Below are 26,465 nucleotides of genomic sequence, written 5' to 3'. Positions count from 1 at the left end.
AACACATATAGGATATAGGCTTCATATTTATTTATTTATTTTACTTCACTTTGATTCATTTGTGAAAGTATATCTACAGTACCCACATCCACTCAATTTTTTGTTCATTCCCATATCCTCCCATATCTTTATTTTATGTTACATAACTTTTACACACAAGACCTTGAAAGTCACAGTCAAAGTTCCCTTCTCTTGATTATCTTCCTGAAACATTACACAGCTCAGGTGCACTTTTCCTGTTTTTTTGGGGTTTTATTTAACTCTAGGGTACAAGTTGCAATTTTTTCCTTCATTGCACTTATTCATAGTTTCATATTCACTGAACCAAACTTTTACAGCAAACTAAAATGGTTTTGTGTTCCATACATATTTACTTCTTACAAAACAGCAATTGTACAAGAAATGATGAGGTTTTCTGGTGGAAATGGGGTTACAAAAATGAGGTGGAAATGGGATTACATTTACTCAAAACCATCTCTTCCTACCATCTGAAATTTTGGATGCTAGTATGTACTTAAACACTATATTCACATTAGAGGTTATATGTGTTAACATCAAAGGAAAGGGATGAAATGATTTTGTGATCCCTAAATAATTACAAAATGCAATGGATAGCACACTAGCTAATAATCAGGCACAAATTAATGAAATATTATTCCGGAGCTCTGATCTGTATATTACATCATCTACAACCAGATATCAGTACTGACTGAATTGAATTGATTGAATTCTTCCTTGTTCTTTAGGAACGACCTATGACCTCCCTCATCCCTTTTTAAAATGCAAAGGATATCACAAAGCGCTCTAGATTTTATCCCAAAAGGATTTCCTCATTTCAGTGATGGCACTAAAATGCATAAAGAAGAATTAGGTGGGTTTTATTTAGACTAGGAAGAGGATCCAGAACTGGTCTGAGATAAACCTTTGTGCAGACACATTGTGTAAGATGTGCAAAACAACCACCCGAACCCAAACCCAGTAAAACCCAGTTTAATCAGTAATAGAGTTTTAAATCATACTACTATTAGACAAAATATATAACAATATAATACTCTCTGGGCAGGAAGAGCATAACTACTATGCTAGTCTTTGCACCCCAAATTACTAGAGACAAAGATAATGTCGGTAAATATCACTAGAAGTTTAGGTGGTTCCTTTCTTTCACAAAGTTGCAGTTTTGTAACATAAGACATCAAACGACTGTCTACTTGAAATTGAAATGCAACGTGGAAAGTAAATGGTTTGATGTACTTAATAATTAGTAGAGAAAAATCATATGGAAAACAAACAAAAGAAAGAAAACACCCAGCACAAGGCAGCAGGTTAAGTTTGCCTCCCTTGTACTGAAATTCCAGGAAGACAAAATAAAACAACTGTACAATCATAAGTCTCCAGATATTAACAAATTGCTTCTGGCTCTATAAAAAGTGCAGTAGTAGGTTGTACGAGACACTATTTCACTAGACTTTAGCGTTTTAGGAGGTAAAACACATGGTCAAAGGAACTGGTTCTTAATCCATATTCAAACCTGAGAGAGGAGTTTGTGTTACTTCCTCCTCTTCAAAATCAATTTAAACTGTCAAAATAGCTTTAAATCGTCAACTTTCAACTTTGGCCCCAAGAAAACCCTCTAAAGAATCAAGCTGTGTCGTTGCCGTAACATTTATGTCAAAAGGAATTTTTTAATTTGCAAGGAAAAACAAAAGTTTCTCTCTTCAGAGCTCTCTCCAGAAGCAGCACACGGGCTTTATCGCCTCTCCTTTAACTCAACCCGCGTCTTTGCAGCTGGAAACTCTCCCGAACGCAAGTACCTGCTCCTCTTCTCCCTCATGGAGGAAATGGGGTGATTTGGTGGCAGAAATTCCGAAGAAAATACACTTTTGTTAGTCCAAAGAAACACAAATCGAGCACACCGAAGGGCTCCCCGGCCGTGCAGCGGGGCGGGCTCTGCAACGCACCAATCACCGCGCGGCTCCTCTCTAAAAATACGGGCATCTGACCCGCGCCAGCCCAATTGTGTTCGCCTGCTCCGCAGAGGACGCTGCTGCGATGTCCGAGACTGCTCCCGCCGCCGCCCCTGATGCGCCAGCCCCTGGTGCCAAGGCCGCCGCCAAGAAGCCGAAGAAGGCAGCGGGCGGCTCCAAAGCCCGCAAGCCGGCGGGCCCCAGCGTCACCGAGCTGATCACCAAGGCCGTGTCCGCCTCCAAGGAGCGCAAAGGACTTTCTCTCGCCGCCCTCAAGAAGGCGCTGGCCGCCGGCGGATACGATGTGGAGAAGAACAACAGCCGCATCAAGCTGGGGCTCAAGAGCCTCGTCAGCAAGGGCACCCTGGTGCAGACCAAGGGCACCGGCGCCTCCGGCTCTTTCCGGCTCAATAAGAAGCCCGGCGAAGTGAAGGAGAAAGCCCCCAAGAAGCGGGCGGCCGCGGCCAAGCCCAAGAAGCCGGCGGCCAAGAAGCCAGCCAGTGCTGCCAAGAAGCCCAAGAAAGCAGCGGCGGTGAAGAAGAGCCCCAAGAAAGCCAAAAAGCCGGCGGCCGCTGCGGCCAAGAAAACGGCCAAGAGCCCCAAGAAGGCAGCAAAGGCGGGTCGCCCCAAGAAAGCAGCGAAGAGCCCGGCCAAGGCAAAGGCGGTGAAGCCCAAAGCCGCCAAGCCCAAGGCGACCAAGCCCAAAGCAGCCAAGGCAAAGAAGGCGGCGCCTAAGAAGAAGTAAATTATTCCACAAGACTTCTGGTCTACATATTTTGTTATCCAACGGCTCTTTTAAGAGCCACCCACACTTTCCCTAAAGGAGCTGAGGCACCAAGATCGTCAGTAACCTGCAGCAAGGATCCAGTAATTCGTAAGTCCTCAGAAGAGAATTGTCTCCCCTCATCACCCTCTACGATTACCGAAAGAGACGTTAAAGAGCACGGTATAATGCAGCGGCTCTAGGGAAGTATAGACTTTTGTATCTTTTTTGCCGAGTAATTGGTTTGACTACCAAGAAGCAATGTTTTATATTTGATATGTCTTATGATTTGATAAAAATCGGGTGTCTGTTTTTTTAAAGTATATATTTTGTAACAAGAGTAATGCAATTGCCAGGCACGCTACTACTGAGCCATGTCTAATATATTGTATTATTTCTCTTAAAGTATCTCCTTAAATGGTTTTCTGTATTTGGGGGAGGGTGAGGGGTGATGTTTCATTTTAATAGCCCTGAGCTCTCCCACTTCTTTTGTTCCCGGGGAGAGGAGGGGAAAAAAGCCCAAGAGTTTTCAAGTGTTGAAAAAGCCCGCCCTGCCCCAGGATTGGCCTGCGGAGAGCCCGGCCCGCGGCCTCTTCCCCCTCCCCCCTCCCCCCTCCCCCCTCTCCGTAGTCGGTTGCGCCTCTTCATCGCTGGCACTGTTTCACTCTCGCGGAAGAAAAGCGCGGAAGAGAGGGATGGGAGCCTTCAGTGAAACACAAGTGTTCCAGTGTTCTCTAGCATAAAAAAAATACATGGAAATTAATATCCCTCACCATTTAGAACTTATTTTGAGAAGACGTTTTGGCACGACTCTGGGTTAACAGAAACATGGGAAGCATTGCTACCAAAAACACGTTGTTAATAAACATGCAGAAAATAAGACAAAACACGGGTTGAGTAATTCATATAACACGGCGTTAACTGTAGCATGGATAACTCAGCTCTTCTGTGATTTTGTGGGTGGCTCTGAAAAGAGCCTTTGGATTATTTTCTCCAAAAGGAGACACGTGCCTTTTTTCCCGTGTTCACTTGGCTTTTGCCTTGTGGCTGTCGGTCTTCTTGGGCAGCAGCACGGCCTGGATGTTGGGCAGCACGCCGCCCTGCGCGATCGTCACCTTGCCCAGCAGCTTGTTGAGCTCCTCGTCGTTGCGGATGGCCAGCTGCAGGTGGCGGGGGATGATGCGCGTCTTCTTGTTGTCGCGGGCCGCGTTGCCCGCCAGCTCCAGGATCTCGGCCGTCAGGTACTCCAGCACGGCAGCCAGGTACACCGGGGCGCCGGCGCCCACCCGCTCCGCGTAGTTGCCCTTGCGCAGCAGCCGGTGCACACGGCCCACGGGGAACTGCAGCCCGGCCCGCGACGAGCGCGACTTGGCCTTGGCCCGCGCCTTCCCGCCCTGCTTCCCGCGGCCGGACATCTTCGCTTGCCTGCTCGCTCCTAAGAATGACCAGCAGCTGAGAGCAGAGCCGACAGAGTCCAGCAGCTATACCCTTGCTTTTCCACCTCGCCCCTGCTCTGATAGGCTGAGAAGTAGGTCTCGTGTGGACAACCAATGAGAAGGTGAATCCAAATCTGACCTATTACAGTGGTCTATACGAGAATGGGACGTACTGTTGCTGTTGCCCAATGAGAGTGCGCAAAGGTAATGCTGCTTATTTGCATACCAGAGCTATAAGTACGAGGTACTCGGCTGTTTTCGTTCAGTTCGTCTATCGCCAGCTGCCTGAGTCGGAGCTGATTTTAGAGACGCGCGTTTGTTACGATGCCTGAGCCGGCCAAGTCCGCCCCAGCGCCCAAGAAGGGCTCCAAGAAAGCCGTCACTAAGACGCAGAAGAAGGGCGACAAGAAGCGCAAGAAGAGCCGCAAGGAGAGCTACTCCATCTACGTGTACAAGGTGCTGAAGCAGGTGCACCCCGACACCGGCATCTCGTCCAAGGCCATGGGCATCATGAACTCCTTCGTCAACGACATCTTCGAGCGCATCGCCGGCGAGGCCTCGCGCCTGGCGCACTACAACAAGCGCTCCACCATCACGTCGCGGGAGATCCAGACGGCCGTGCGGCTGCTGCTGCCCGGCGAGCTGGCCAAGCACGCCGTGTCCGAGGGCACCAAGGCTGTCACCAAGTACACCAGCTCCAAGTAGAATAACTGGCACCGTTAGTTTTAACCCAAAGGCTCTTTTAAGAGCCACTCACATTTTCAATAAAAGAGCTGCGCATTTAAAAATCGGCGGAAGAAAACCACGGGGTGGATTTTCAATGTAAGTTTTTATAGAAGCTTATGTTTAGTTGCAATATAGTTATGTTGTATCATTCTTTGTGGCAGGGAACAAACACTAAGCAAGTTTTGTCACTAGAGGTTGTTTTTCTTGAATTTAATTTCTAGTTGATTTTCTTGGAAGTTGAAAATTTTTACATAGTGTTGAAGGTTTTGATTTTTTTTTCCCTATATGGTACTTTCTGTATGTTCATGTTTTATGTAAATTAAAGGAGAAAAAGCTGTTCTAGTTGGGAATGTATCAAGACAAGTGTTAAAAACCAATACACCAGTGATTTATACAACACAACTAGCTAAACGTTATTTATATTAACCTTTTTTTAATGAAGAAATTTTACTGTGCAGATTAATTTTACAATAACTTGTATAGTCTCAGCCTAGCAACTGCTGTGTGTTTGCTAAAAAGCAAAATGAAGATTTATGCTGTTTTAAGCTTATCCAACCTTTCCTGTATTTACAGATCATTAATTGTATTAATACTATTAAGACCTAAGAAAATAGACTGGGCCCTTTTTTATAAACTTTGATAGTTTACATCTAGCTATTAATCAGCCCAAAAGTCTCAGCTTCAAGCTGATTGCTTTCTGAATCACTCCAACAGATTCTTGTGTCATTAGATACTGCTTTAAACACAGATAAGAGCCGTTGTCACCTTCTTAAACTGGTTCTGAATAAGACTGAATTCCAAGCATATTCTGTGAGTTTCTGAACATACCTAGTTCATATAAAGACCAGAGAATCAGAAAAGTCAATCTTGCTAGTACTGACTGCATTTTGTAGTGCACGTACAGAGATGGGCACCAGGTCTCTTTTAAATCTGTTACTAATTCACCGAAGTTAGTTTCAGCTTGAAGTCTGATGGGGGCTTCTCATATAGGATTTCTGATATTCATAGGCATCCTTCATACTGTCTTCTTCAGCAAGCTTCAAATGCAGTTCAGAGATCAGCTCTGCAAGTACCTTGGTGCAAATAGAAACACGGTTTGCATCCTCTGGGCATCTAGATATATTCCAGCATCTACAAAGATGACTAAACTATGTGGCATTCCAGTCTCCAGGCCATTGTGTAACAGGGGGCCAGAAAGGCACTCCAGAAATTATCACATACTTAAAGTGATCATATATTGACAGTGATGATGATTGTTGGAAGAATTTGTCAGTGGCTATTATTATCTATATATTATTCTCAGTCATGTAAAATTCTAATTCACTGCTGATGTCCTTATTTTGAAAAAGACTATAGGTAGCACATGGCAGCCTTGTTGCCTGAGCTTGTGCCTTTTGGTCTCCTAGTTCAGGAACCTATAAGCATTTTTTTGAACTTTTCTGTCTTCATACGCTCTGTGATCCACACTTTAACACTACTACTTCCACAGAAGTTTCAGGAGGGTTTTTAAAGACTATTTCAGTATGTGATTTTTTTTCCCTAGTCCTGAAACTCTTAATTCAATAGAAAAGAAAATGTTGATTACAATTGCTTCTTCCAATCTCAGTCTGCATGATAAGGCTATAATGTGAACACCCATCATAAGATCTTATTTTTTTGTATCAGTGCTGAGGCCAATGTCCCTAAAATTACAAAAGCCAGCTCTTGTGGAATATTTTCTGTACTTGTTCTTTTCACCAGAGGTAAAAGTTGTAGGATTTAGGCTCAGCAAGAATATGAAGCATGGCAATTGAATCCCACAGCAAGGTAAACAATTGAAATTAATAAAGCAATTTATGTTAATGTAAAATCATATGACAGTATATTTCTCAATCATTTTGTTCTTTAACATTTTTTCCTATTCAGTTAAAAACAGCATCCTTTGTGTTCTTAAAACCACTCTACTTGGATGGCATCACCTAGCAACCATAAGCTGGAATGGTGTTCAAGCACATTACCCTGGTGTAGCAGGAATTATGCAGACCATGGTAAGAATTATGTGGATGTTACCTCAACAAGGCTCAGCCCTAAGTTCCTGCTCAAAGAAAATGTCTCAAATCTGCTGAGTAAGTAGGTTTTTTTCACCTGACATTCAGAGTAGCTCGAGCTGGGTGCCTTCAAAGAGGGACTCTTACAACAGGTCACACTTCCCAGTTATACCCATATCACCCAATCCCCAAGTCCAATCACTTAGTTCTGATGGTTGATTTCTTACCAGGTCACTGGGCTGACCTGAAGTTATCTCATTCTCTTGGAATTATTTCCTAGGTCCTTCATTCTGTTTGCATCTGCCAGTTTCAGCTAGCTTTGTGTTTATGACATGAGTTTTATCAAAAAGTTTACTCTCAGTCAGTTGTTGTGACCTAAGGCTTCGACTATTTTCGCTATTAAGTGTAAAGCAAGGCTATTAATCCTAATAATTCTTGATACTGTGAATGTTAGAATATAGTCTTTAAACAATCACACAATTTTTATCTGCCCTCCATGTCTATCTTCAGAATATCTCTTTATTCCCAGCAACTGAAATACAGAATATATTTATTTTTTGTTATACAAGCATTTTTGTCAAAATACGGTTTTTTTAATATCAGTAACTACTTGCATGTCAAATTATTAGTTATATTACAGTTTAGTCCTGCAGTGAAAATCTATTAATAAAGGATGCTGAAGAACAATCCAAACAGTTACAGAAACCTCCCCTGTCTTATTTTTAATAGAATAATAAAGTTAGTGGCATGCTTAGAAAGATTTACATCTTCTGTAGGTCAGCATTTTACCTATGTAAAATTTGGGGGTTTTAGCCATCTTCTTTTTTTTAAATTGTGCTTTTATTTATGCAAATGTGAAATACATCATCTGGATAATCAAATATCTGTATTCTCTAGTTAATGGACTGAATAGTGACTCAAAAAATGGTAAACAGGTGCCATACACTTGATCAAAAACCTGAACAAATCACCTACTGTCTGTAGCAATTTTATGCTACTTCCTGCTCTTTTTTTTTTTTTTTAAAGGAGTAAATCAGTATCAACTCACCTACTTACAAAATGAAATTGTTTTTCTTAATGACTAGAGATATCCTTACTCAATACTCAGGAGTATTGAGTGTTGTTAGGTTAGTTTCCCAGACACTATCTTTTCCAGCTTTAATAGAAAACAATATATTTCAAAATAATTATCACCTAAGGAGAAAGTATTAACTACAGCAAAGGATTTTGTTTTATATGCCTTGATGTAATGCTTTGGGCCAGTAAAGGAAATATGCCTAGTTCTGATCATAAAGGGAAAAGCTGAGTCCTTGAGCTCTGAAAAACTGGTCATGGTATTATGCTGTATCAAAGCATAACACAGCTCAAGACGTGACACAAAACTCACTGGAGAAGAAGGCTGTAAGTAGAGTAGAATATAGCTGGGAACAGCCCTTCTCCCTTCCCAGCTCCATACCTGCAAAGAAGCAAGGAGTGTTGCAAATCTGCTGGGGAAGAAAAACTTATCTAAACTTAGATAAGCACGGGATTGTTCCCAAAGAATGTCCAATGAAGCATCAAAATTAACAGATATTTATACTCAACATTTTTTGTTCTTTATTGCTATGCATAAAAGACTGCTTATAATTGCTCATCAGATTTACCCTTTACTTTCATTCGTTGTTACTTTTACACATTACATCACTCTTATCTATTGGTCCTTTATTACACAAGTTAGACATATTCATATGTATTTCAAAATCACTTGGCCAACTAGCTGATTTAGGCTATTGGTTATTTGGTGTTCTGAACCAGAATGGTACTGATTATCTAGCACTCAGGACCAGAAAGTTATGGGGGTTCAGGATAGCAAACAGCCTAATGGTTAATACAACAAATTCTTTTCGTCTCTGAAGCAATCATTCCCAACAATGTTCTTAGACATTTTATTGCTTACAGGTGCATGGATTTAAAGAACCCCCCTTGTTACCACTCATTGTCCCTGATTTCTCATGCATGTTCTTCTCTTTGGGAGCAGCTTAGTTTTGCTTAGTTATGCTAACTCACCTATGAATTTTACTTAAAAATAACTATTTGATGAAATTACTTGAATTTTTATACTTTCTATAACAGGAGGGTTGCAATAACCAGGGGTAGCTTTTTCTTCACCGACTGGGATCACAGATCCCGGGTTTGGTTTGTTTGTTTTTCACTTTGGTTAGTTTTTCTTTAGTAGCTGCAAATAACTAAATTTTGTGTCCAAGAACTCAATCTTGGTCCAAAACCATTCCTTGTCAAAAATTGTGCTAAGCATGAACCACAAAGGTTCTTTCATTCATTAGTTACAGAGAGAGGCTCAAGAGGCAATTTGGAACCTATTTGCATTTTAAAACTTGAAAATAAGTATTTTGTGTGTGGAAGAAGTGTGAGAATATATTGAAATTCCCATTATCAGTAAAATCTACAATGTTTTTGCACTTGAAGTCCTGCTCACATTGCATGTAGATTCTGCACACAGGATTGTAGGAAAATTGAAGTAATAATTCCCAAAATAAGAAGAGATTGATGAAATTTGGATTTCAAACAGGATAAAGGATTTGCACTACCTTTGTGCAGTATCAGAGCTATGATTCTCCTTTTGCTTTAGTAGCAAGCAGCAGACACTCCAATGGGAAACAATCTGAGCACTCCATATTATTTTATTTTTAATTTTTGGGGTTTTTTTATCTTATGCACTGGGAACACAACAAGATTAGCATCTTTCATCATCCTGCTTAAAAAAAGAAGACAAGAATTCCCATAGGAACGAATTAGCCCAAATCTTTCTTTACATCAAAATACATATTCAAATGATGCTGCCTCCTCCTGTGCTCTAAGCACCACAGGCAAACCCAGGTGCCTAGGCTCAGCTGGGCTGGATTAAGGAGCCCAGACAATGTATTTGAGTCACTTCCTCTCCCTATATGCAAGGACTTCCAAATTCTGCCTTTTGAAATCGCTGGTACAAATCCCATAGAAGTTAAATGATCACAATAGTGTTAGGCATATTTAGCTCCTGGAGTTTTAGCCTTAACCAATATTTAAATGCCACATAAACACTCCTGAAATGGGCAGGCATTGTACTTCAGATTTGTAATCACACCTTCTAATGGTGTGTTTGGGACAAAAATCAAACAATGAGGGTTTCTAAAAGACAATCTGTGGGATTAACGCTTTTCATAAGACCATGATGGCAGTTAAATTTTGGTTTATTGGGATTTTATTTGTTTGATTTTGTGAGGGGTTTTTTACAGTATTTTCCACCTGAGAATATTTGCTTTGTGCAAATATGTGAGACCATATGTCGAAAAGTATAAACAGAGGACATTATAAGCTTCAGAACTAAGGTTATTAACAGCATTTATCTGAACTAAAGAATTTGTACTCTTCCACTTACCCTACAGTTTTATTTCTTAAGAATTTTAGAGTTTGAATTACTTTATTTGGTGAAAAGGTGAAAGGAAATAGCTTGTTTCTGGATTTAAAAATCCAAGGCCCTGCTCTGCCCCTCCCGGTGATTATCAGATCCTTTTTTTCCCCCTGTGGTTCTCAGGCGCCTCTTGCAGTGCTGGAGGGTGGAGAATGCCGCAGAGCGGGTACCTCCTCAGCCTCCCACCCCTGCAAGGAGTCGCTCATCTCATCCATCTGGTCCTCCGCCCAGCCCGGCCTTCCTACTTACTTCTTTCCTCGAACCAGTCCCGTGTCATACCACACGCCTTCGGTCCACTCGTTCGCAATAGGACATCAGCTCCCTGCTTCCCAGGAAGTGCATCAATCCTTTAGATCTGGCACTGGTGCGGGGAGTGCGAGTTTTTCATGACTGACAAACCCGGAGGGTTTCATCGTCGCTGGACAAACGAGGGGCCCTGGCAGGGACTGTCTGCTCGATCATCCACTACAGCGACGAGATAACTCACCTTCAGCCCGAACTTTTCTCCCTTAATGCGCCCAAATTAAACTCACGGGATTAAATGTCGCAGTAAAGCCAATGCTGTTTAGTTGATATTAAAAGCCCTTGTAGTGTTTTGATTCGTTTTCTTCTTCCCTCGGCTCAAAGAATAAAACCTAAACCGAAGAAAGAGGCAAATTAACACATATTTGAGCCTGCTCTTCGATCCGGATGCCAATTGTGCAGCGTCTCCGTCCGAAACCCACCCTTTCCACAAGCGCGACGGGCGAGGATGGATGTGCCGTGGCAGCTGCCCTGTCAGCGTGGGAGCTGGGCGGGCCGAGCTTTGGACGAGCCGGGATGGGCGCGGGGAATGTGATGCCTTTTACCGGCTCGTTAGAGTCCCTGAGGCGTCCCATTCACATGGGCCAGAGGTGGCAGATTGCTGTCGACAGGGCGTTTTCACATTCCTCTCTCCTTCTGCCGTTGGAAAATCAAGTTAATGTTAAAAATGTTACTGGGAATCCATTATATGCTAGTTGGAAGAGGCTAGGGCTCTTCAACACTCACTGGGTTAAGAACACTTATATTTCCAAAACCATTCTGCCCACCTAACCTAGTTTTGGTAAAAACACATCTTTGAAGCACCTTTACAGAAGTGTCTGGCTGTATGACATACATTTGAGGCCTTGTGGCCCTTCACAGCTTAGACTTCGCATTGTCCTATTGTTCTTTAAGGGCTTTGTTTCCCCAGATACCCAATTTGAAACTATAACTATATAATGCCTGAAAGAACGGTAGTAGAGAGAAAAAAAATGTATAGGAACAACAATGAGAAGTGTATCTTCTGTATTACAGCATTTGTACTGTTGATACCACAGCACTAATTTGTAAGAGGAAAAAAGGAATTAAAAATATCCCTTTTAAGTTCTATACAGTCTAGAAACTAGAATTTAAATCCTCTCCTGTGATGATATGATGCACATGTATCCGGATGTTTTCAAAGGACTTTGTCCCATCTTTGTTAAAATCCCCAATGTTTTCAATATGCAGACCACTATTTAAATATGTGGAAGAAAGAGAGACACAGCATGGAGCAGAGACTTACTTCCCCTGTAGATGGTTGAACATTCTTTTGTTCTTTGTTACTATGCATAAAAGCCCACTTATAATAGGTCATTAAATTTACCCTTTACCTTCATTAGATATTTGTTACTTCCATACATTACATTACTCTAATCAATTGGTTCCTTATTACACAAGTTATACATATTCATGTATATTTCAAAATCACCTTGCCAACTAACTGATTTTAGCCATTTGATGCTCTGGGCCAGAATGGTACTAATTATCTGACACTCAGGACCAGAATGTTACCTTGTGCTCTGGCCCAGAAAGTTACAGAGGTTCAGGACAGTGAACACCCTAATAGTTAATACAAGAAACTCTTCTCTTTCTCTGAAGCAATCATTCTCAACACAGTTGTTAGATTTGTATGGCTTACAGGTTAATGGATCTAAACAATCCCCCTCGTTATCACTCTTGTTTGCATTGTACCTGATTTCTCATGCATGTTCTTCTCTTTGGGAGGGGCTTCACAAAGGAGACCTAGTTTTGCTTAGTTATGCTAACTTGCTTATCAATTTTACTTAAACTACTTGATAAAATTACTGATAAAATACTTTTCATACCTTCTATAACAACATGTGTCTCACCCTGTACTGGGCAACAGAAATAGAAGAAAACTGATGAAAAAGACTCCTCTTGCTCCAGTTCCACTCGAGTTGATTACCCCAGAAAGTCAAGAACTTAGTGGCCTATGCAGCCAACAGCCTGCCCACTAAAGCCAGAAGGAAACCAGAAGCAAGCATGTCAGTCCTAAAGCAAAGAAAGAACTTTAAAGTGATGCTGTACCCTGCTCTTCCAAGAACCACTCATATTCTCCTAAAATGAAATCAGAGCTTGAAACTCTCTGTATCTTATAGAGAAGACAGAACACATCCAGCCAGCAACACCAGAAAAAAGTGAAACAAGAGACGATAGTGCTCTTTCCCGAGCTACACAGCTATCATTGCTATAGTGGCAGGTCACATCGGGAAGGCTCTATTGAGAGCAATGGTAAATCCATCCAAAACCCTTCTCCAGTTCTTTATAGTTAATTTGTCCAAGAAAAGTAATTTAAACTTTCACATTAATGTTAAAATGCATCAAAATAAAAGTTCAAAGTCCCAAGGCAGAAATCATCCACTTTTGCAAAAGAATTGGATCAGGGACACCCATCTGTACCCATCTCATTTCTTCACTGGTATTCCTTTGCCTGTACTCTGCTTTTCCTTCTCCATCCAGCTTTTGAGTTTAAACTCCTGCATTGTCCCAACTTGTAAAACAGATCAGCTAATATTCCCAATTTACCAGTATAACAAAAAAAAATCTAGATTGATACAAAGCCTTCAGTTCATACTGGCCTCTAATAAATATTGCACACACACAGTCTGGTTAATATATGAGGCAGAAAAGTCACATCAAAACTATACAAAAACATAGCTGCCACTACTGCCATGTTAAAAATACTCACTTTTAGAAGTTATTAAAAGTAACTATTTCTAAGATCAGAAATAATCAGCTACATTGAATACCTCAGTGGACAGGACTAAACTGTTAAAAGAAAAAATATTAGATACAGAAAAATGTCCTAAGGAAAAAAAGAAAAAAAACCCAAAACCCTTAGCACAACGAAAAGCAACCAAAAGAAATAAAAACAGCTTATAGCTTTTTGTTTGCCATGAAACAGAAAAAGAAACTATAGTGACTCCAACTTTTTTGTGATTTATTGGGTGGCTCTGAAAAGAGCCTTTTCATTTGCCTGTTTTCTTCTCTGATTAAATTTAAGATGCCTCTACTTTGTTTTCACCTTGTGGCTGTCGGTCTTCTTGGGCAGCAGCACGGCCTGGATGTTGGGCAGCACGCCGCCCTGCGCGATCGTCACCTTGCCCAGCAGCTTGTTGAGCTCCTCGTCGTTGCGGATGGCCAGCTGCAGGTGGCGGGGGATGATGCGCGTCTTCTTGTTGTCGCGGGCCGCGTTGCCCGCCAGCTCCAGGATCTCGGCCGTCAGGTACTCCAGCACGGCAGCCAGGTACACCGGGGCGCCGGCGCCCACCCGCTCCGCGTAGTTGCCCTTGCGCAGCAGCCGGTGCACACGGCCCACGGGGAACTGCAGCCCGGCCCGCGACGAGCGCGACTTGGCCTTGGCCCGCGCCTTCCCGCCCTGCTTCCCGCGGCCGGACATCTCAGCGATTCTCACAAGTAGCAACAGAAACAACTCCGCAACAGCGCGAAACTGCTCCGGGACGCGCCGTTTATATTCGGATCGGGTGGAGCGGCGGCGCCGTCTCCGATTGGCTGCCGGAGCCGCGTTGTTAGTGCGGCCAATGGGAACGCGGATCGAGAGACACCCAATAGCGAAGCTCGGCGTGCGGTGCCGCCTTCAGGCTGCGCTCGCAGCCAATGGCGATGCGGCGCTCTGGAGCCGCTGCCGGCACCGCGCTGCTATAAAAGCGCTGCCGCGAGCGGGGTGCTGGTACTGAGTGTTTTGTTTCTGGTGTGTGGGTCTTGTGTGTGCTACGATGCCTGAGCCGGCCAAGTCCGCCCCAGCGCCCAAGAAGGGCTCCAAGAAAGCCGTCACCAAGACCCAGAAGAAGGGCGACAAGAAGCGCAAGAAGAGCCGCAAGGAGAGCTACTCCATCTACGTGTACAAGGTGCTGAAGCAGGTGCACCCCGACACCGGCATCTCGTCCAAGGCCATGGGCATCATGAACTCCTTCGTCAACGACATCTTCGAGCGCATCGCCGGCGAGGCCTCGCGCCTGGCGCACTACAACAAGCGCTCCACCATCACGTCGCGGGAGATCCAGACGGCCGTGCGGCTGCTGCTGCCCGGCGAGCTGGCCAAGCACGCCGTGTCCGAGGGCACCAAGGCTGTCACCAAGTACACCAGCTCCAAGTAAAACTGTAAAAACAAAAAAGTAACTTAACCCAAAGGCTCTTTTAAGAGCCACCCACTTTTTCATTAAAAGAGCTGCAATTCCTCTTTTCTTTCCAGTTTAATGATGTAAATTGAATCTCGATGGTTAAGCAGCCCTTCTTTAGACACAACTCCCCACGTTTTCTCTAATACTTCAGTTATGGGTGACTTTGTCTACTTTCTTTGCTTTATTTTATTTTGTCATTACCTCACGTTTATCACTGTTCCTGGGGGTTGCCTTGATTGTCAGGTCCTTGGGCGTATTCTGTGTGTAATCAGTTTCCTGCATCAAATTGCTCAGCCAAAGATTGCTGTGTCCAAAATGAGAGAAAAGGCAAGTGGTTATGGTCTTTGCTTCTCTTGACTCAGACCGCTTTCATTCAGAGTCCCTTCCCATTTCTTACACTACAAGCTTATGTTATTGGTTATATGCTAATAAAGTTTAAAAGTTTCCTCGAGGGTTTTAGTAATAAGTTTTTTAGTGCTCTGTTTCACTGGTTTTCCGTGTCTGGAAAAATGTGACATTTAAAATTTAATCCTTAAAAGAGCAAATTAACTGTTTGCTAGTACATTTTTTACTAAGGTTCTTAATAGTTTCACCAACAACTAGAAGGCAAAAGAGCGAGTCACGAGTCTTCGCCTCTCCTGCCCCCTGATGGGAGTTTCCAGAATGTCTAGCGTCTGGGGGTTTAAAGCGTCAGATTAAAGACCTGAGACTGAGAAACGTAGGAGAATAACGCAACAACCTAAGAAAATTCTAATGGTACTGTTGAGATTTAGAAGACGGAGAAGTTAAATAACAGTAGGAAAAGATCAGTTACAAAACTCTTTTAATTAAAAAGTGTGTGTTTCTTAAAAGAGCCTTTAGGTTGCGTGGGTCTGGCATATGGTGCAGATGCAGCTTACCTGGAGCTGGTGTACTTGGTGACAGCCTTGGTGCCCTCGGACACGGCGTGCTTGGCCAGCTCGCCGGGCAGCAGCAGCCGCACGGCCGTCTGGATCTCCCGCGACGTGATGGTGGAGCGCTTGTTGTAGTGCGCCAGGCGCGAGGCCTCGCCGGCGATGCGCTCGAAGATGTCGTTGACGAAGGAGTTCATGATGCCCATGGCCTTGGACGAGATGCCGGTGTCGGGGTGCACCTGCTTCAGCACCTTGTACACGTAGATGGAGTAGCTCTCCTTGCGGCTCTTCTTGTTCTTCTTGCCATCCTTCTTCTGCGTCTTTCTGTGACAGTTTTCTTGGAGCCCTTCTTGGGCACGGGTTCGGATTTGACTGGCTCAGACATTGTAACAAATGCACATCTCTCAGACAGCAACGGGCAGTTCAAACAAAGCTCAGTCTAATCCTGTCACTGCCTGCAGGAGCGCTTTTATAGGAGCACTGTTGTTCTGTATTTACTCTAGTCAAGAAAGGGGTGGGAGCAGTTCTTGGCCCAGCCATTTTTCGCTTCACTTGGGGGTTTCTTGCTTCATTTGGGCATTTCTCACTCCCCTGGGGTGAAAACGGTGTGTGTTTTGACACGAAGAAGAGTGATACTTTTGTCATCCTTGCTAAGCAACATTCCCATTTCTTTACATGTTGTGGTAAGCAAAGGTATGTATGTATCTTGTGGTGCAGAGACTGGGGTTTTGCAGGGTGTGGTGCCATCTATATTTGTCCATTGATACAGAGCGATCTGTATGTCAGTGGAGAACAGATGCATGCACCTTGGGCTCTGAGCAACGTGTGTATTGGAGCGTAAGAGTAATGTGATTTTGAGGGAGGCAGGGTGATGTATTTTGAGGAGATGCACAGCGATGCGTTCTTCATGAAGAGCAGAGCTATAGCCATGTCACACGGTGCAGAGCGATATGTGTGGTCGTTTGTCATTGTTGCAGAACCATATGCGCTACGTCTTTTTGTGGGGAGCAGGGGTGATGTGGGTTTCATGGGGTACAGAGCGACTTGTGCATTGTGGTGTCACTGAAATCAAGAAATAATCTCCTTAAAGCCAACGTTGCATTAAGAAGCAGGCATTCCTATATTGCAGTGCTGGGTGCACAGGACATCACTCCAGCTAACTTGCACATCATGAAGTGAAATAATGCTCCTTATATACATTACAGAGGAGAATTATCTTATTTTTTAACACAGTGGCTTTGTTGAAACTGTTTTGAAGTTATTTTTCTGCTCAGTCCCACAACCAACAGCCAAAACACTTTTGACTTTTCTCAGGCTGATTCCTAAGGCTTCTGGCACAACAGATAAGTGAGTACTAACTCTTGTAAACATTTTAAACTTTTAACTCTTTGCTTGTTATTTCAGCTCAAATCATGCTTCTGTGTAAAACAGCAGGTGAGGACAGGGATTTAGGGTTAGAAAAGAATGAGATATCTCCGAGTTCTGGTATCGGTGGGGCACGCAGCAGTGTGTAGTCCGTCGGTGCAGGGCAATGTGTGTGTAAGGGAGGAGCAGCATGATCTGTACCCCATCAAGCGTGGAACGATGTTTGTGTTGAGTATTGAAGCACAGCAGTGGGCTGTTGAGATAAGCGGTCTCTAAGGTCACTGTAACAAGTGCTCTATGTTAGGACCTCCCAGCACTTTAATGGGGGCATCGAGTCTTCCTTCTGCTGTTGACGAAGAGAGTGTGAGGGTGTTGTGTACTTCATGTAGATCACCTTTTACCACCTTAAGTTCGTGTTTCTTCGATGAGTTGCACAAGCGGCGATAGCTCAGCCCCGGACTACCGCATGGATTTCCGTGTTCCTGTCGGCCAAGCACTGCGCTGCCCGCCGTGCCCGGTGCTCACTCGGCGCTGGGACCCGCCCCCGCTCAGCCTCGGTCCATTGCGATCGGGACATTGGTGCTTGCGCTCAGCGTCAAGCAGTGGCTCGGTCCTCTCTGGCCCCGGCGCCGCGAACCTCCGCGCTCCCGGCTGCTCCCCCGGCCCCGCCTTATGACCGTGTGTCGTTACACACACGTTTCTCTAGCGAATTTTTGTCTCATCTGGCTGTTCCTTTCTGGAAACATTTGCTTTACATTTACCTTCTGTTTCTTGCACTGTTGCCGGAAGCCCTTAAAACGGAGCCTTCGTACAGGAGCCCCAAATTAACCCTTACTGGGCTGCGGTGCTAAGTGCAAGTGGTGGTGGTGTGGGGCAGGCAGCAATCTATGCCCTGCTTCTCCTGTCGGAACTGAGGCCGTGTCTTGGCTGCTTGTTGAGAGAAAAGCAGAAGATTTTAAGTGTGGGAACTGCTGAAGTAAAATCTCTGGTTTATCCTGTGTAGCAAGATTAGACTTTTTCCCAGACCCTCCCATCTCTCGATTGACTGGCGCCTAGACTCCAGTCAGCACTACTTTCCCTAGGGCTCAGTAAAGGCGCTGCACACGGCTAAGATTTCATTTGCATTTCAAGATGGCAATAATGACATTTTAGGTTTGACTTCTGCCTGGCCCCTGCAACACTTTGGGCCTGGTTTCATCAGAGTGAGATAAACATGTAATGGTACACTATGTTGCAGAACTGAACTCTCTCATATGTTTACCTACAAAGCCACAGACAGTACAGGCAAAGATTGAGTGTCTGAGACACTTTGTAGCTGCCTGGGGCCTTGTCTCAGGAGACCTGTGATTGTTGTTGGAAAGCAACACTACAGAGACAGGAAGAATGCAAGCAGCTATGGTACTCAGCTTGTGGAAGACATCTAAGCTACCCACCCTCCTTATAGACTGTGATAAATAAGCAGTAGAGCATTACAGGTGAACAGAGAAGGAAGTTGAGACTCTGGAAATCTGATATCCATGGCTCCTTGCCAGACATTTTGAGGCTGGGAAGACCTATGAATTTCAGAAGGAGCTTGTTCTCCTCTCCTTCCAGGTAATACCCAGGAAGTCACAGGGGGCTTTTTGCTCCCAGGAGCCAGTTTGGTTGTTTACTTTGGTTGTCTCTAACTGCTGTTTCCTCCTTCACCCTGCTTAAATAAACAAAAAAACCCCCCAACCAAACAACAACAACAAACCCAAACCAAAACCAACCAACTTGTTACAGGTGTTGCAGATTATTCTGGAAGCTCCACTTACCAGATTGCTCTGCATGCAGCCCAATATGCAGAGAATAAGTGAATCTTATTCACTCATGATTTTATTTGCAGAATAAGATCAGAAAAACCAGGGGCTGTACCTGTGACACCCCTAATTTTTGATGATTCCTTCTCTTAATGTAGCTCATGATTACACTGGCTACTTCACCTGTCAGTAAGACCACTGCAGAGGAAAGTGTGAGGCCACTACGAGCATCCACTTACCTACAGGATGCTGCCAACTACCACTGGGGCATACAGGCACTTGAAGTGGTGAGTGTAGCTCAGCTTCTATTCACGGGTTCCCTGGGATGTCTTTCTCATCTCTGTTATGATGCATTGGCATCACTGTGTCACTTCTGCCACTAGCTCTCTCCTTTCGTCTATGTCTTTATTGCCTGACTGCGCATAGACAACTGAAGCAAAATAGTGAGGGTGGTAACTGTTCTCTGTTCAGTTGGACAAAGAAGTAGTCTGTCTCCTCTGATGCTTAGGAATACCACCACCATCAGCTTCTTCTGTCTGTCTAGGCTGCATAGTGATGTTCAGAACATCCCTTGCTTGAGTTCTTACAGCTCAAAAACCACAATTCAATGTCATGAGTCAGGAATCAGAACATTTAATGGGCTAGGGAAAAGATGGGTGCTACATGTTAGGAATGACAGTTAATTCAGTAATGGAATGGTAATTCAGTAATTAATTGCATCCACACTGTAAGGCAGAAATCATCTTTCCCTAGGAGAAGGGAGAGTGGAGATGGGAAAGTGCTGGTATGTAGCAACTTTGCAGGAACAAGACTAACAAAGAGGAGGCACCTTTGGATGATTGAGGTAGATAGGAAGAAGGACAGAGGGAAAGAGGAAGGAAATGGCCACAATTATTGACACTTATGCAACCCCACAGCCACTACTGGTTAAAGCAGATGCAATATTGAACTGTGTAATTTCAAGACAGTAATAGGTCATTTTTATGCAACTCATGGGCAGCCTGCACTGATATTATCCCAGCATTAGGTATTTGAGAAGGTGACAGCATATCAAGCTAGAAAAAGTGATCTGTATAGGATCAACAGTGAAGGCTGATGTCCAGGAGCTGCTTGAAAGTGGCTGAATTTTTACTTCACTCCTCACATCTACGCTACCATCACATCATATGTAAATGATGGCTACCTGAAAAGGGAGGAGATTCCATAATAAGTCAAATTTAACTTCAGTAAATACATTCCTAGTTGGACAAACAAGTCCAACAAACTTTGTGGGGGAGCAGCAGGAGGGAGCTGAGAGATGAGACAGTGGGGCAGGCAGGGCCATGCTGTCACCAAAGAACACAGCCCAGCAGCAGCCACACAGGAGGAGTGGGACATGGGTGGTGGTAGCCCTCAGGGACAGCCACAGTCCTGTATCACTGGGCACCAGTCTTCAGGGATAAGGTCAAGCTAGAAAAGTGCAGCCAGTGGAGTCAGAGATGCACAGGCATGGTATGCAATGTAAAGCCTTAGCCTGAATGCAACCCTGAAGCCAAGAGGTTAAAACCAGTGGGTGGAGAGCAAGACCTTGAGAAATCCTCAAGCGAGTCACCTTCAAGTCTGGCAAAGGGAGAGAGAAGGACTTAACAACATGTTTCTTCCTTTATAGGAGCAGAGACTGACTGGATGTAGAAGTACAAGTAGAACTGCAATGGAACCTGCCTGTACACGGTTAATGTGATGAATAAAGTAGTTCTTTTGCTCTGCATTGCTGTCTCAGGGTCGGATTTTCCAGCACGTGGAACTGGTACTCATAATTTCCCTTCCAAATATCAGTCTGTGTTCAGGGAATCAGTTCTTCCATAAAATCTGAAAGTACAGAAAAAGTTAGGAGAGGGGCAGGCTGACTGAACGACTCTCTGGGCCATTCCTCAGAGAAAGACAGTGCTTTGCAAGAAAAGTGTGCTAAACCCCCTGTCTTCAGATGTGCAATTTTTTTCTCTCTTAGATTTCCTTTGACATCGGGTTGGTAGATCCATCCGATTGACGAGCAAGTAGCTCAGTTTACTCATTTGTAGCTCTTTGTACTATGTAGTTCATATTTAGAAGGACATCAAACTAAACTTTATGCCTTGTCCATTTGGGTTTTTTTCCCCTTATGCTTGTGGCTGCCAGGTGAAGTTTGATATGCAGTTCCCTAATAAAAAATGATTTATCCTGCCTGTGATTTTTTTTCTCTCTTACCACACCTTCTGATGTTGATTCCAGCTGTTTCTCACCATCTCTTTCAGTGGCACTTCACTTTCTCTGCCAGATCACTGTGTATTAAGGAGAAGAGTGATAAGCAACAGATAACAGAGAGGTAATGAGTGTCTGCCAAAAAAAAAAATAATCCAATGAGAGGAGGGGTTTATTTTAGATTCTTTTCACATCAGAAAAAAAAATATATCATAGAACCATGCGACTTTCTAAGGGCACAAATCGTATGCAAGCCCAACTGTTAACTTGTTTGGTAAAATGTTTATGTTAGTGATGGTTGCCAATTTTGAAGAAAAAAAATCACTTTGTCCCACCACTGAGAAGAGGATTTTATCCCCATTTATGAATTATTATCCCCACAATAACTATTAAGCTGTTTGTCTGTTTATCGCGTCAAGATATTCAAACAGTTGTTATTAACAACTCCACTCTGAGCTGTATGAAGCTGTTCTTGGACAGTTAATGCTAATACAGAAAAACAGTCAGTGGTAACTACTGTGTGGCTCTTAAATTGATGGAAGTGTGGCTCCTCTGCCAAATCTGTGTACACAAATAAGCGCTACTGATGGAAGGTGGGTGGGAAAGGAAGTGCTCCTAATGGATAATCTGCCCTGCACGTAGGCTGGGAGGAGAGTTTGGACTGGTGAAGGGCACAGAGGGTTTCGCACAGTCTCCCCTGTGCCTGAAGGAGCAAAGGGACGCTAAAGGCTTTGTGCTGCCCCATCGCTGTGAGTTCGGTCAGAGTCTCCCTCCTGCCCCAACCTGAGATCCCTCCTCCCACAGCTCTGGGTGTGCACACAACTCTGAGCTGTTTGGCAGCTGCCGTGGAGAGGCGATGGAGTGGGCTGGCCTAAAGCTTCAAGACATCATGGAGGAATAAGTACTGGTAAAATGTAGGAGTGGAGCTGTTGTTGTGTAAGCAGCCTGCCAGACAGGGCCCTATCGTGACTCAGTCCTGGGTATTTCCAATATGAGTGGGCTCTGCCACTCTGCCTGTTCCTCCACGTAACCTGCAGTAGGAAGGAGCAGTTGTTTTCCAGTGCACAGAGCAGCCAACAGCAGTTCAGCCACGCTGCACCGGGAGATCCTAAATGACATATGCAAATCACGTAGCCACAAAGGAAACGTGTTCAACAATGTAGCATTGAAATTAATTATTTCACGTGTTCATTTTGCCCCCAAAAGATCTTAAACATTTTACTGAACAATTAGAAATACTCAGATTAGGGATACCCAGAGTTTTTGTTCTTTACATCCTTCTGGTGTCCAGCCTGTGCATGTTTTCCAGACAGACATCCTATTTTGGGCAATCTGTGGCCCTCTCAGCTTGTTAAAGGAATGGGTTAAGCCGAAAGGAAGAATAATGACTTACTATTTTCTCTCTACTTGAATTAACATTTCCTACTGGCAAAATTAGACTTTTTATTAAAATGTTAATATACATATACAGATTCATCCACTACAGTGACATTCTCATACATATTATATGAGTGGACAGTGAAGTGGATCGAGAGCTGGCTGAATGACAGAGCCCAGTGGGTGATGATCAATGGCACAGAATCGAGTTGGAGGCCTGTGGCCAGTGGAGTTCCACAGGGATCGGTTCTGGGGCCAGTCTTGTTCAACATCTTCATCAATAACCTGGATGAGGGGAGAGTGTACCCTGAGCAAGTTGGCTGATGACACCAAACTGGGAGGACTGGCTGATTCCCCAGAAGGCTGTGCTGCCATTCAGCGGGATCTCAACCGACTTGAACTGGGCAGAGAGGAACCTCATGAGGTTCAACAAGGACAAGCACAGAGTCCTGCATCTGGGAAGGAACAACCCCATGCACCAGTACAGGCTGGGGGTCAAACTGCTGGAGAGCAGCTCTGCAGAGAGAGACCTGGGAGTCCTGATTTATAATAAACTAAATATGAGCCAGCAATGTGCCCTCGTGGCCAAGAAGGCCAATGGCATCCTGGGATGCATCAAGAAGAGTGTGTCCAGCAGGTCAAGGGAGATTCTTCTCCCTCTCTCCTCTGCCCTGGTGAGGCCTCATCTGGAGTCCTGTGTCCAGTTCTGGGCTTCACAGCTCAAGAGGGACAGAGAACTTCTGGAGAGAGCCCAGTGCAGGGTCACCAAGATGATCAGGGGACTGGAACATCTTTCATATGAGGAAAGGCTGTGGGAACTGGGGCTGTTTAGTCTAGAGAAGAGGAGACTGAGGGGAAATCTTATTAACATTTACAAATATCTAAATAGTAGGTGTCAGGAGATTGGGACATCCCTTTTTCTATTGTAGCTAGTAACAGGAAAAAGGGTAATGGGATGAAGCTGGAAGACAAAAAGTCCCACTTAAATACAAGAAATTCAAGACTCGCCTGGACATGTTCCTATGTGACCTGATCTAGGTGACCCTGCTTCTGCAGGGGGTTTGGACTAGATGATCTCTAAAGGTCCCTTCCAAATCCTACCATTCTGTGATCGTATGTTGAAGAAGACTGGCCCCAGAACCAACCCCTGTGGAACTCCACTGGCCACAGGCCTCAACTCGATTCTGTGCCACTGATCATCACTCTCTGGGCTCTGTCACTCAGCCAGCTCTCAATCCACCTCACCATCCCTTCATCCAAGCCACACTGCCTGAGCTTTCCTATGTGCATCTTATGGGAGATAGTGTCAAAAGCCTTGCTGAAGTCAAGGTAGATGACATCCACCGCTCTACCCTCATCTAGCCAGCCGGTTATGCCCTCATAGAAGTCTATTGGGTTGATCAAAGAAGATCTCCTCTTGGTGAATCCATGTTGATCCCCCCTGATAACCACCTTTTCCTTCATTTTTTGTAACAACTGAGGATGAGTTGTTCCATCACCTTTCCAGGGATGGAGGTGAGGCTGACCGGCCTGTAGTATCCTGGGCCATCCTTCTTGCCCCTTTTGAAGACTGGAGTGACACTTGCCTTTCTCCAGTCCTCAGGCACCTCGCCTCTCCTCCATGAATGTTCAAAAACGATAGAGAGCAACTTAGTTATTATGTTATTCTGTTGTTTGTGCACTCTAGACAAAAGCCTCTCTGAAATGCTACTACATCTCTTGGTAGTTTATCATGCTTTAGGTGCACCCAAGTCATGGTAAACCAGCACCACTGACAAGCTCTTAAAACTACCCTCTCTCAAGATGCTGTGTGATATCATGTAATGAAAAGAAAGTGTGAAAGAAACCAGATGACTGCATTTTCAATCATTTGGAATAGTCACTGTGGTCTTCTATTCTTTCCCCCATTGTACTACATATTTCTGAACATGACACTCCTCTACACAATTCAGCCCCAAGCCCCCAGAATTCTATGTGTGTTCTGTTTATCCCACATCACAGAACTCGATAGTTGGTTGGAAAAAGCCATGCCCTAGTTTATACTGACAGTTCTGATGACATAATTCTTTGATTAAGTCACTTGTTTGATGTTATTTTTATTAAAGCATATACCTTGCCTTTGTTTTTCATAAAGAAAACACGTAGGCCTTTTTTGTTTGTTTTTGCAGAGGTGCTGGTTCTGGCTGAGAAGCTCCCTGAAGTAGTGTAAAAATAAGCACAAACATTAACTGTAACTTAAAATAAAAGTATACAAATGAATGTATCCATCTATTGTGCTTAATCAAAATAAGTATTTTGGAGGAAATATGGTACATGACAATATCAATACAAGGATGCAGAAAGCTGAGTGAAACAGTGAAAGAACTATCTTCTTATGAGATGTTGAATGTGCCTGTTGATTTGAGTGAGCTCCTTTTCACCCTAACATTGCTGGTGAAAACCATCTTTCTTTTACTTTTTGTTAGCTCCGAGTAGAGCTAAATGGAACACCATGTCCAAAGGTTTCACTGCTTTTAAGGGATGAAGCTGTGTTACGAGAAACAACTCAGAATGCAGACACAGAGTTGACAGGCTGCTTTGTGTTACTTGCTTCTTTTCAAAGCTAATTTACGCTAAGAAAGGTCTGAAGATTAACTCAATTGTTTACTATCTCGATGAAAAACCGTCACAAGAACACGAATCCGCTGCCGCTGTGATAACGTTGTCAGAAGCAAAGTTTTAATTCGAAAGGAAAAATAAAAATCTTGCCTTCTGGCTCTAAGCGCAATGCCCAAACTGAGAGAATCTTGACTTGCCCGAAATTCATTTTAACTCTTGACTCAAAGAAATGCCGAAAGACAAAAATATCTTCTGGTCGCAGCAAGAATGGTAAGAAACAGGGTGCCGCGGTCACCGTTTTTTGACGAAAAACACACTTTTTTGAGAAGGAAGAAACACAGAAGCCCAGCGGCAGGGCGCGCGGCGGCGGAGGCGGGGCTGGCTCGGAAACGCACCAATCACGGCGCGCCGCGCTGCTATAAATACGTGGAGCCGCGGCCGCAGGTTTACCCGCTGCGCTCGAGTCTGAGCAATAGCGACATGTCCGAGACAGCCCCGGCACCCGCTGTGGAGGCAGCCCCCGCCGCCGCCCCGGCCCCCGCCGCCAAGGCCGGCTCCAAGAAGCCGAAGAAGGCGGCGGGCGGCTCCAAAGCCCGCAAGCCGGCGGGCCCCAGCGTCACCGAGCTGATCACCAAGGCCGTGTCCGCCTCCAAGGAGCGCAAGGGGCTCTCTCTCGCCGCCCTCAAGAAGGCGCTGGCCGCCGGCGGATACGATGTGGAGAAGAACAACAGCCGCATCAAGCTGGGGCTCAAGAGCCTCGTCAGCAAGGGCACCCTGGTGCAGACCAAGGGCACCGGCGCCTCCGGCTCTTTCCGGCTCAGCAAGAAGCCCGGCGAAGTGAAGGAGAAAGCCCCCAAGAAGCGGGCGGCCGCGGCAAAGCCCAAGAAGCCGGTGGCCAGGAAGCCAGCCAGCGCCGCCAAGAAGCCCAAGAAGGCAGTAACAGCGAAGAAGAGTCCTAAGAAAGTCAAGAAGCCGGCGGCTGCCGCGGCCAAGAAAGCGGCCAAGAGCCCCAAGAAGGTGACCAAGGCTGCCAAGCCCAAGAAGGCGGCAGCAGCAGCGAAGAGCCCGGCCAAGGCGAAGGCGGTGAAGCCCAAAGCTGCCAAGCCCAAGGCGACCAAGCCTAAAGCGGCCAAGGCAAAGAAGGCGGCGCCCAAGAAGAAGTAAGCCCCTGGGGAAGAAAACTCTTGCTCCGCATTTAAACCCAACGGCTCTTTTAAGAGCCACCCACATTTTCTCAAAAAGAGCTGAAATAAAGGTGTGGGGTGTTTTTTTTTTTTTTTCAGAGAACAAAGGGTTTTAAAACGTTTTAGTTCCACACACGAGGAACTGTTTGCTGTAACTGGATGGAAGGTATACTGCTTCAGGAGCACCTAGTGATGCTGT

General features: G+C 44.6%; 6 protein-coding genes and 1 pseudogene across 9 annotated transcripts; 4 read left to right on the top strand and 3 right to left on the bottom strand.

The window, feature by feature from the left end:
- Positions 1-2,020: 2,020 nt before the first annotated feature.
- On the top strand, positions 2,021-3,614 carry LOC104550039 (histone H1.01). The gene has a single exon (XM_062014150.1). The coding sequence runs from the start codon at positions 2,050-2,052 to the stop codon at positions 2,707-2,709; it is 660 nt and encodes a 219-aa protein (XP_061870134.1). The 5' UTR covers positions 2,021-2,049; the 3' UTR covers positions 2,710-3,614.
- LOC133627679 (histone H2A-IV) lies at positions 3,589-4,233 on the bottom strand. Its single transcript, XM_062014311.1, has one exon. The coding sequence runs from the start codon at positions 4,140-4,142 to the stop codon at positions 3,753-3,755; it is 390 nt and encodes a 129-aa protein (XP_061870295.1). The 5' UTR covers positions 4,143-4,233; the 3' UTR covers positions 3,589-3,752.
- On the top strand, positions 3,701-4,989 carry LOC104549873 (histone H2B 1/2/3/4/6). Its single transcript, XM_010197305.2, has one exon. The coding sequence runs from the start codon at positions 4,488-4,490 to the stop codon at positions 4,866-4,868; it is 381 nt and encodes a 126-aa protein (XP_010195607.2). The 5' UTR covers positions 3,701-4,487; the 3' UTR covers positions 4,869-4,989.
- A 358-nt stretch (positions 4,990-5,347) lies between these two features.
- LOC133627661 (histone H2A-IV-like) lies at positions 5,348-14,188 on the bottom strand. Of its 4 annotated transcripts, XR_009820337.1 has the most exons (4): positions 13,735-14,188; positions 11,090-11,303; positions 10,614-10,999; positions 5,348-5,962 (listed from the first exon to the last, which is right to left on the bottom strand). XR_009820337.1 is itself a non-coding variant. In XM_062014262.1 (2 exons), the coding sequence occupies exons 1-2, from the start codon at positions 14,107-14,109 to the stop codon at positions 11,286-11,288; spliced, it is 393 nt and encodes a 130-aa protein (XP_061870246.1). In that variant the 5' UTR covers positions 14,110-14,188; the 3' UTR covers positions 11,075-11,285. The 4 variants fall into 4 exon arrangements, 1 of the variants encoding a protein (XP_061870246.1); XR_009820335.1 differs by lacking the exon at positions 5,348-5,962 and having other exon boundaries at positions 6,421-10,999; XR_009820341.1 differs by lacking the exon at positions 5,348-5,962 and having other exon boundaries at positions 6,421-10,999; positions 11,090-11,300.
- A 120-nt stretch (positions 14,189-14,308) lies between these two features.
- Positions 14,309-14,864, top strand: LOC104551761 (histone H2B 1/2/3/4/6). The gene has a single exon (XM_010206291.2). The coding sequence runs from the start codon at positions 14,447-14,449 to the stop codon at positions 14,825-14,827; it is 381 nt and encodes a 126-aa protein (XP_010204593.1). The 5' UTR covers positions 14,309-14,446; the 3' UTR covers positions 14,828-14,864.
- Positions 14,865-15,746: 882 nt separating this feature from the next.
- On the bottom strand, positions 15,747-16,129 carry LOC104549181 (histone H2B type 1-M-like; annotated as a pseudogene).
- Positions 16,130-25,546: 9,417 nt separating this feature from the next.
- Positions 25,547-26,306, top strand: LOC133627633 (histone H1.11L). Its single transcript, XM_062014114.1, has one exon. The coding sequence runs from the start codon at positions 25,563-25,565 to the stop codon at positions 26,244-26,246; it is 684 nt and encodes a 227-aa protein (XP_061870098.1). The 5' UTR covers positions 25,547-25,562; the 3' UTR covers positions 26,247-26,306.
- Positions 26,307-26,465: the final 159 nt, after the last annotated feature.

The sequence above is a fragment of the Colius striatus genome, chromosome 1 (genome assembly GCF_028858725.1).
Source record: "Colius striatus isolate bColStr4 chromosome 1, bColStr4.1.hap1, whole genome shotgun sequence".
Classification (NCBI taxonomy): domain Eukaryota; kingdom Metazoa; phylum Chordata; class Aves; order Coliiformes; family Coliidae; genus Colius; species Colius striatus.
Note: the sequence above shows the minus strand (reverse complement) of the source record. Positions and strands in the feature narration are given on the sequence as shown.

Excerpts from the sequence above, each read along its gene's own strand:
- LOC104550039 (XM_062014150.1), top strand. The coding sequence starts at position 2,050 with ATGTCCGAGACTGCTCCCGCCGCCGCCCCTGATGCGCCAGCCCCTGGT.
- LOC133627679 (XM_062014311.1), bottom strand. The coding sequence starts at position 4,142 with ATGTCCGGCCGCGGGAAGCAGGGCGGGAAGGCGCGGGCCAAGGCCAAG.
- LOC104549873 (XM_010197305.2), top strand. The coding sequence starts at position 4,488 with ATGCCTGAGCCGGCCAAGTCCGCCCCAGCGCCCAAGAAGGGCTCCAAG.
- LOC133627661 (XM_062014262.1), bottom strand. The coding sequence starts at position 14,109 with ATGTCCGGCCGCGGGAAGCAGGGCGGGAAGGCGCGGGCCAAGGCCAAG.
- LOC104551761 (XM_010206291.2), top strand. The coding sequence starts at position 14,447 with ATGCCTGAGCCGGCCAAGTCCGCCCCAGCGCCCAAGAAGGGCTCCAAG.
- LOC133627633 (XM_062014114.1), top strand. The coding sequence starts at position 25,563 with ATGTCCGAGACAGCCCCGGCACCCGCTGTGGAGGCAGCCCCCGCCGCC.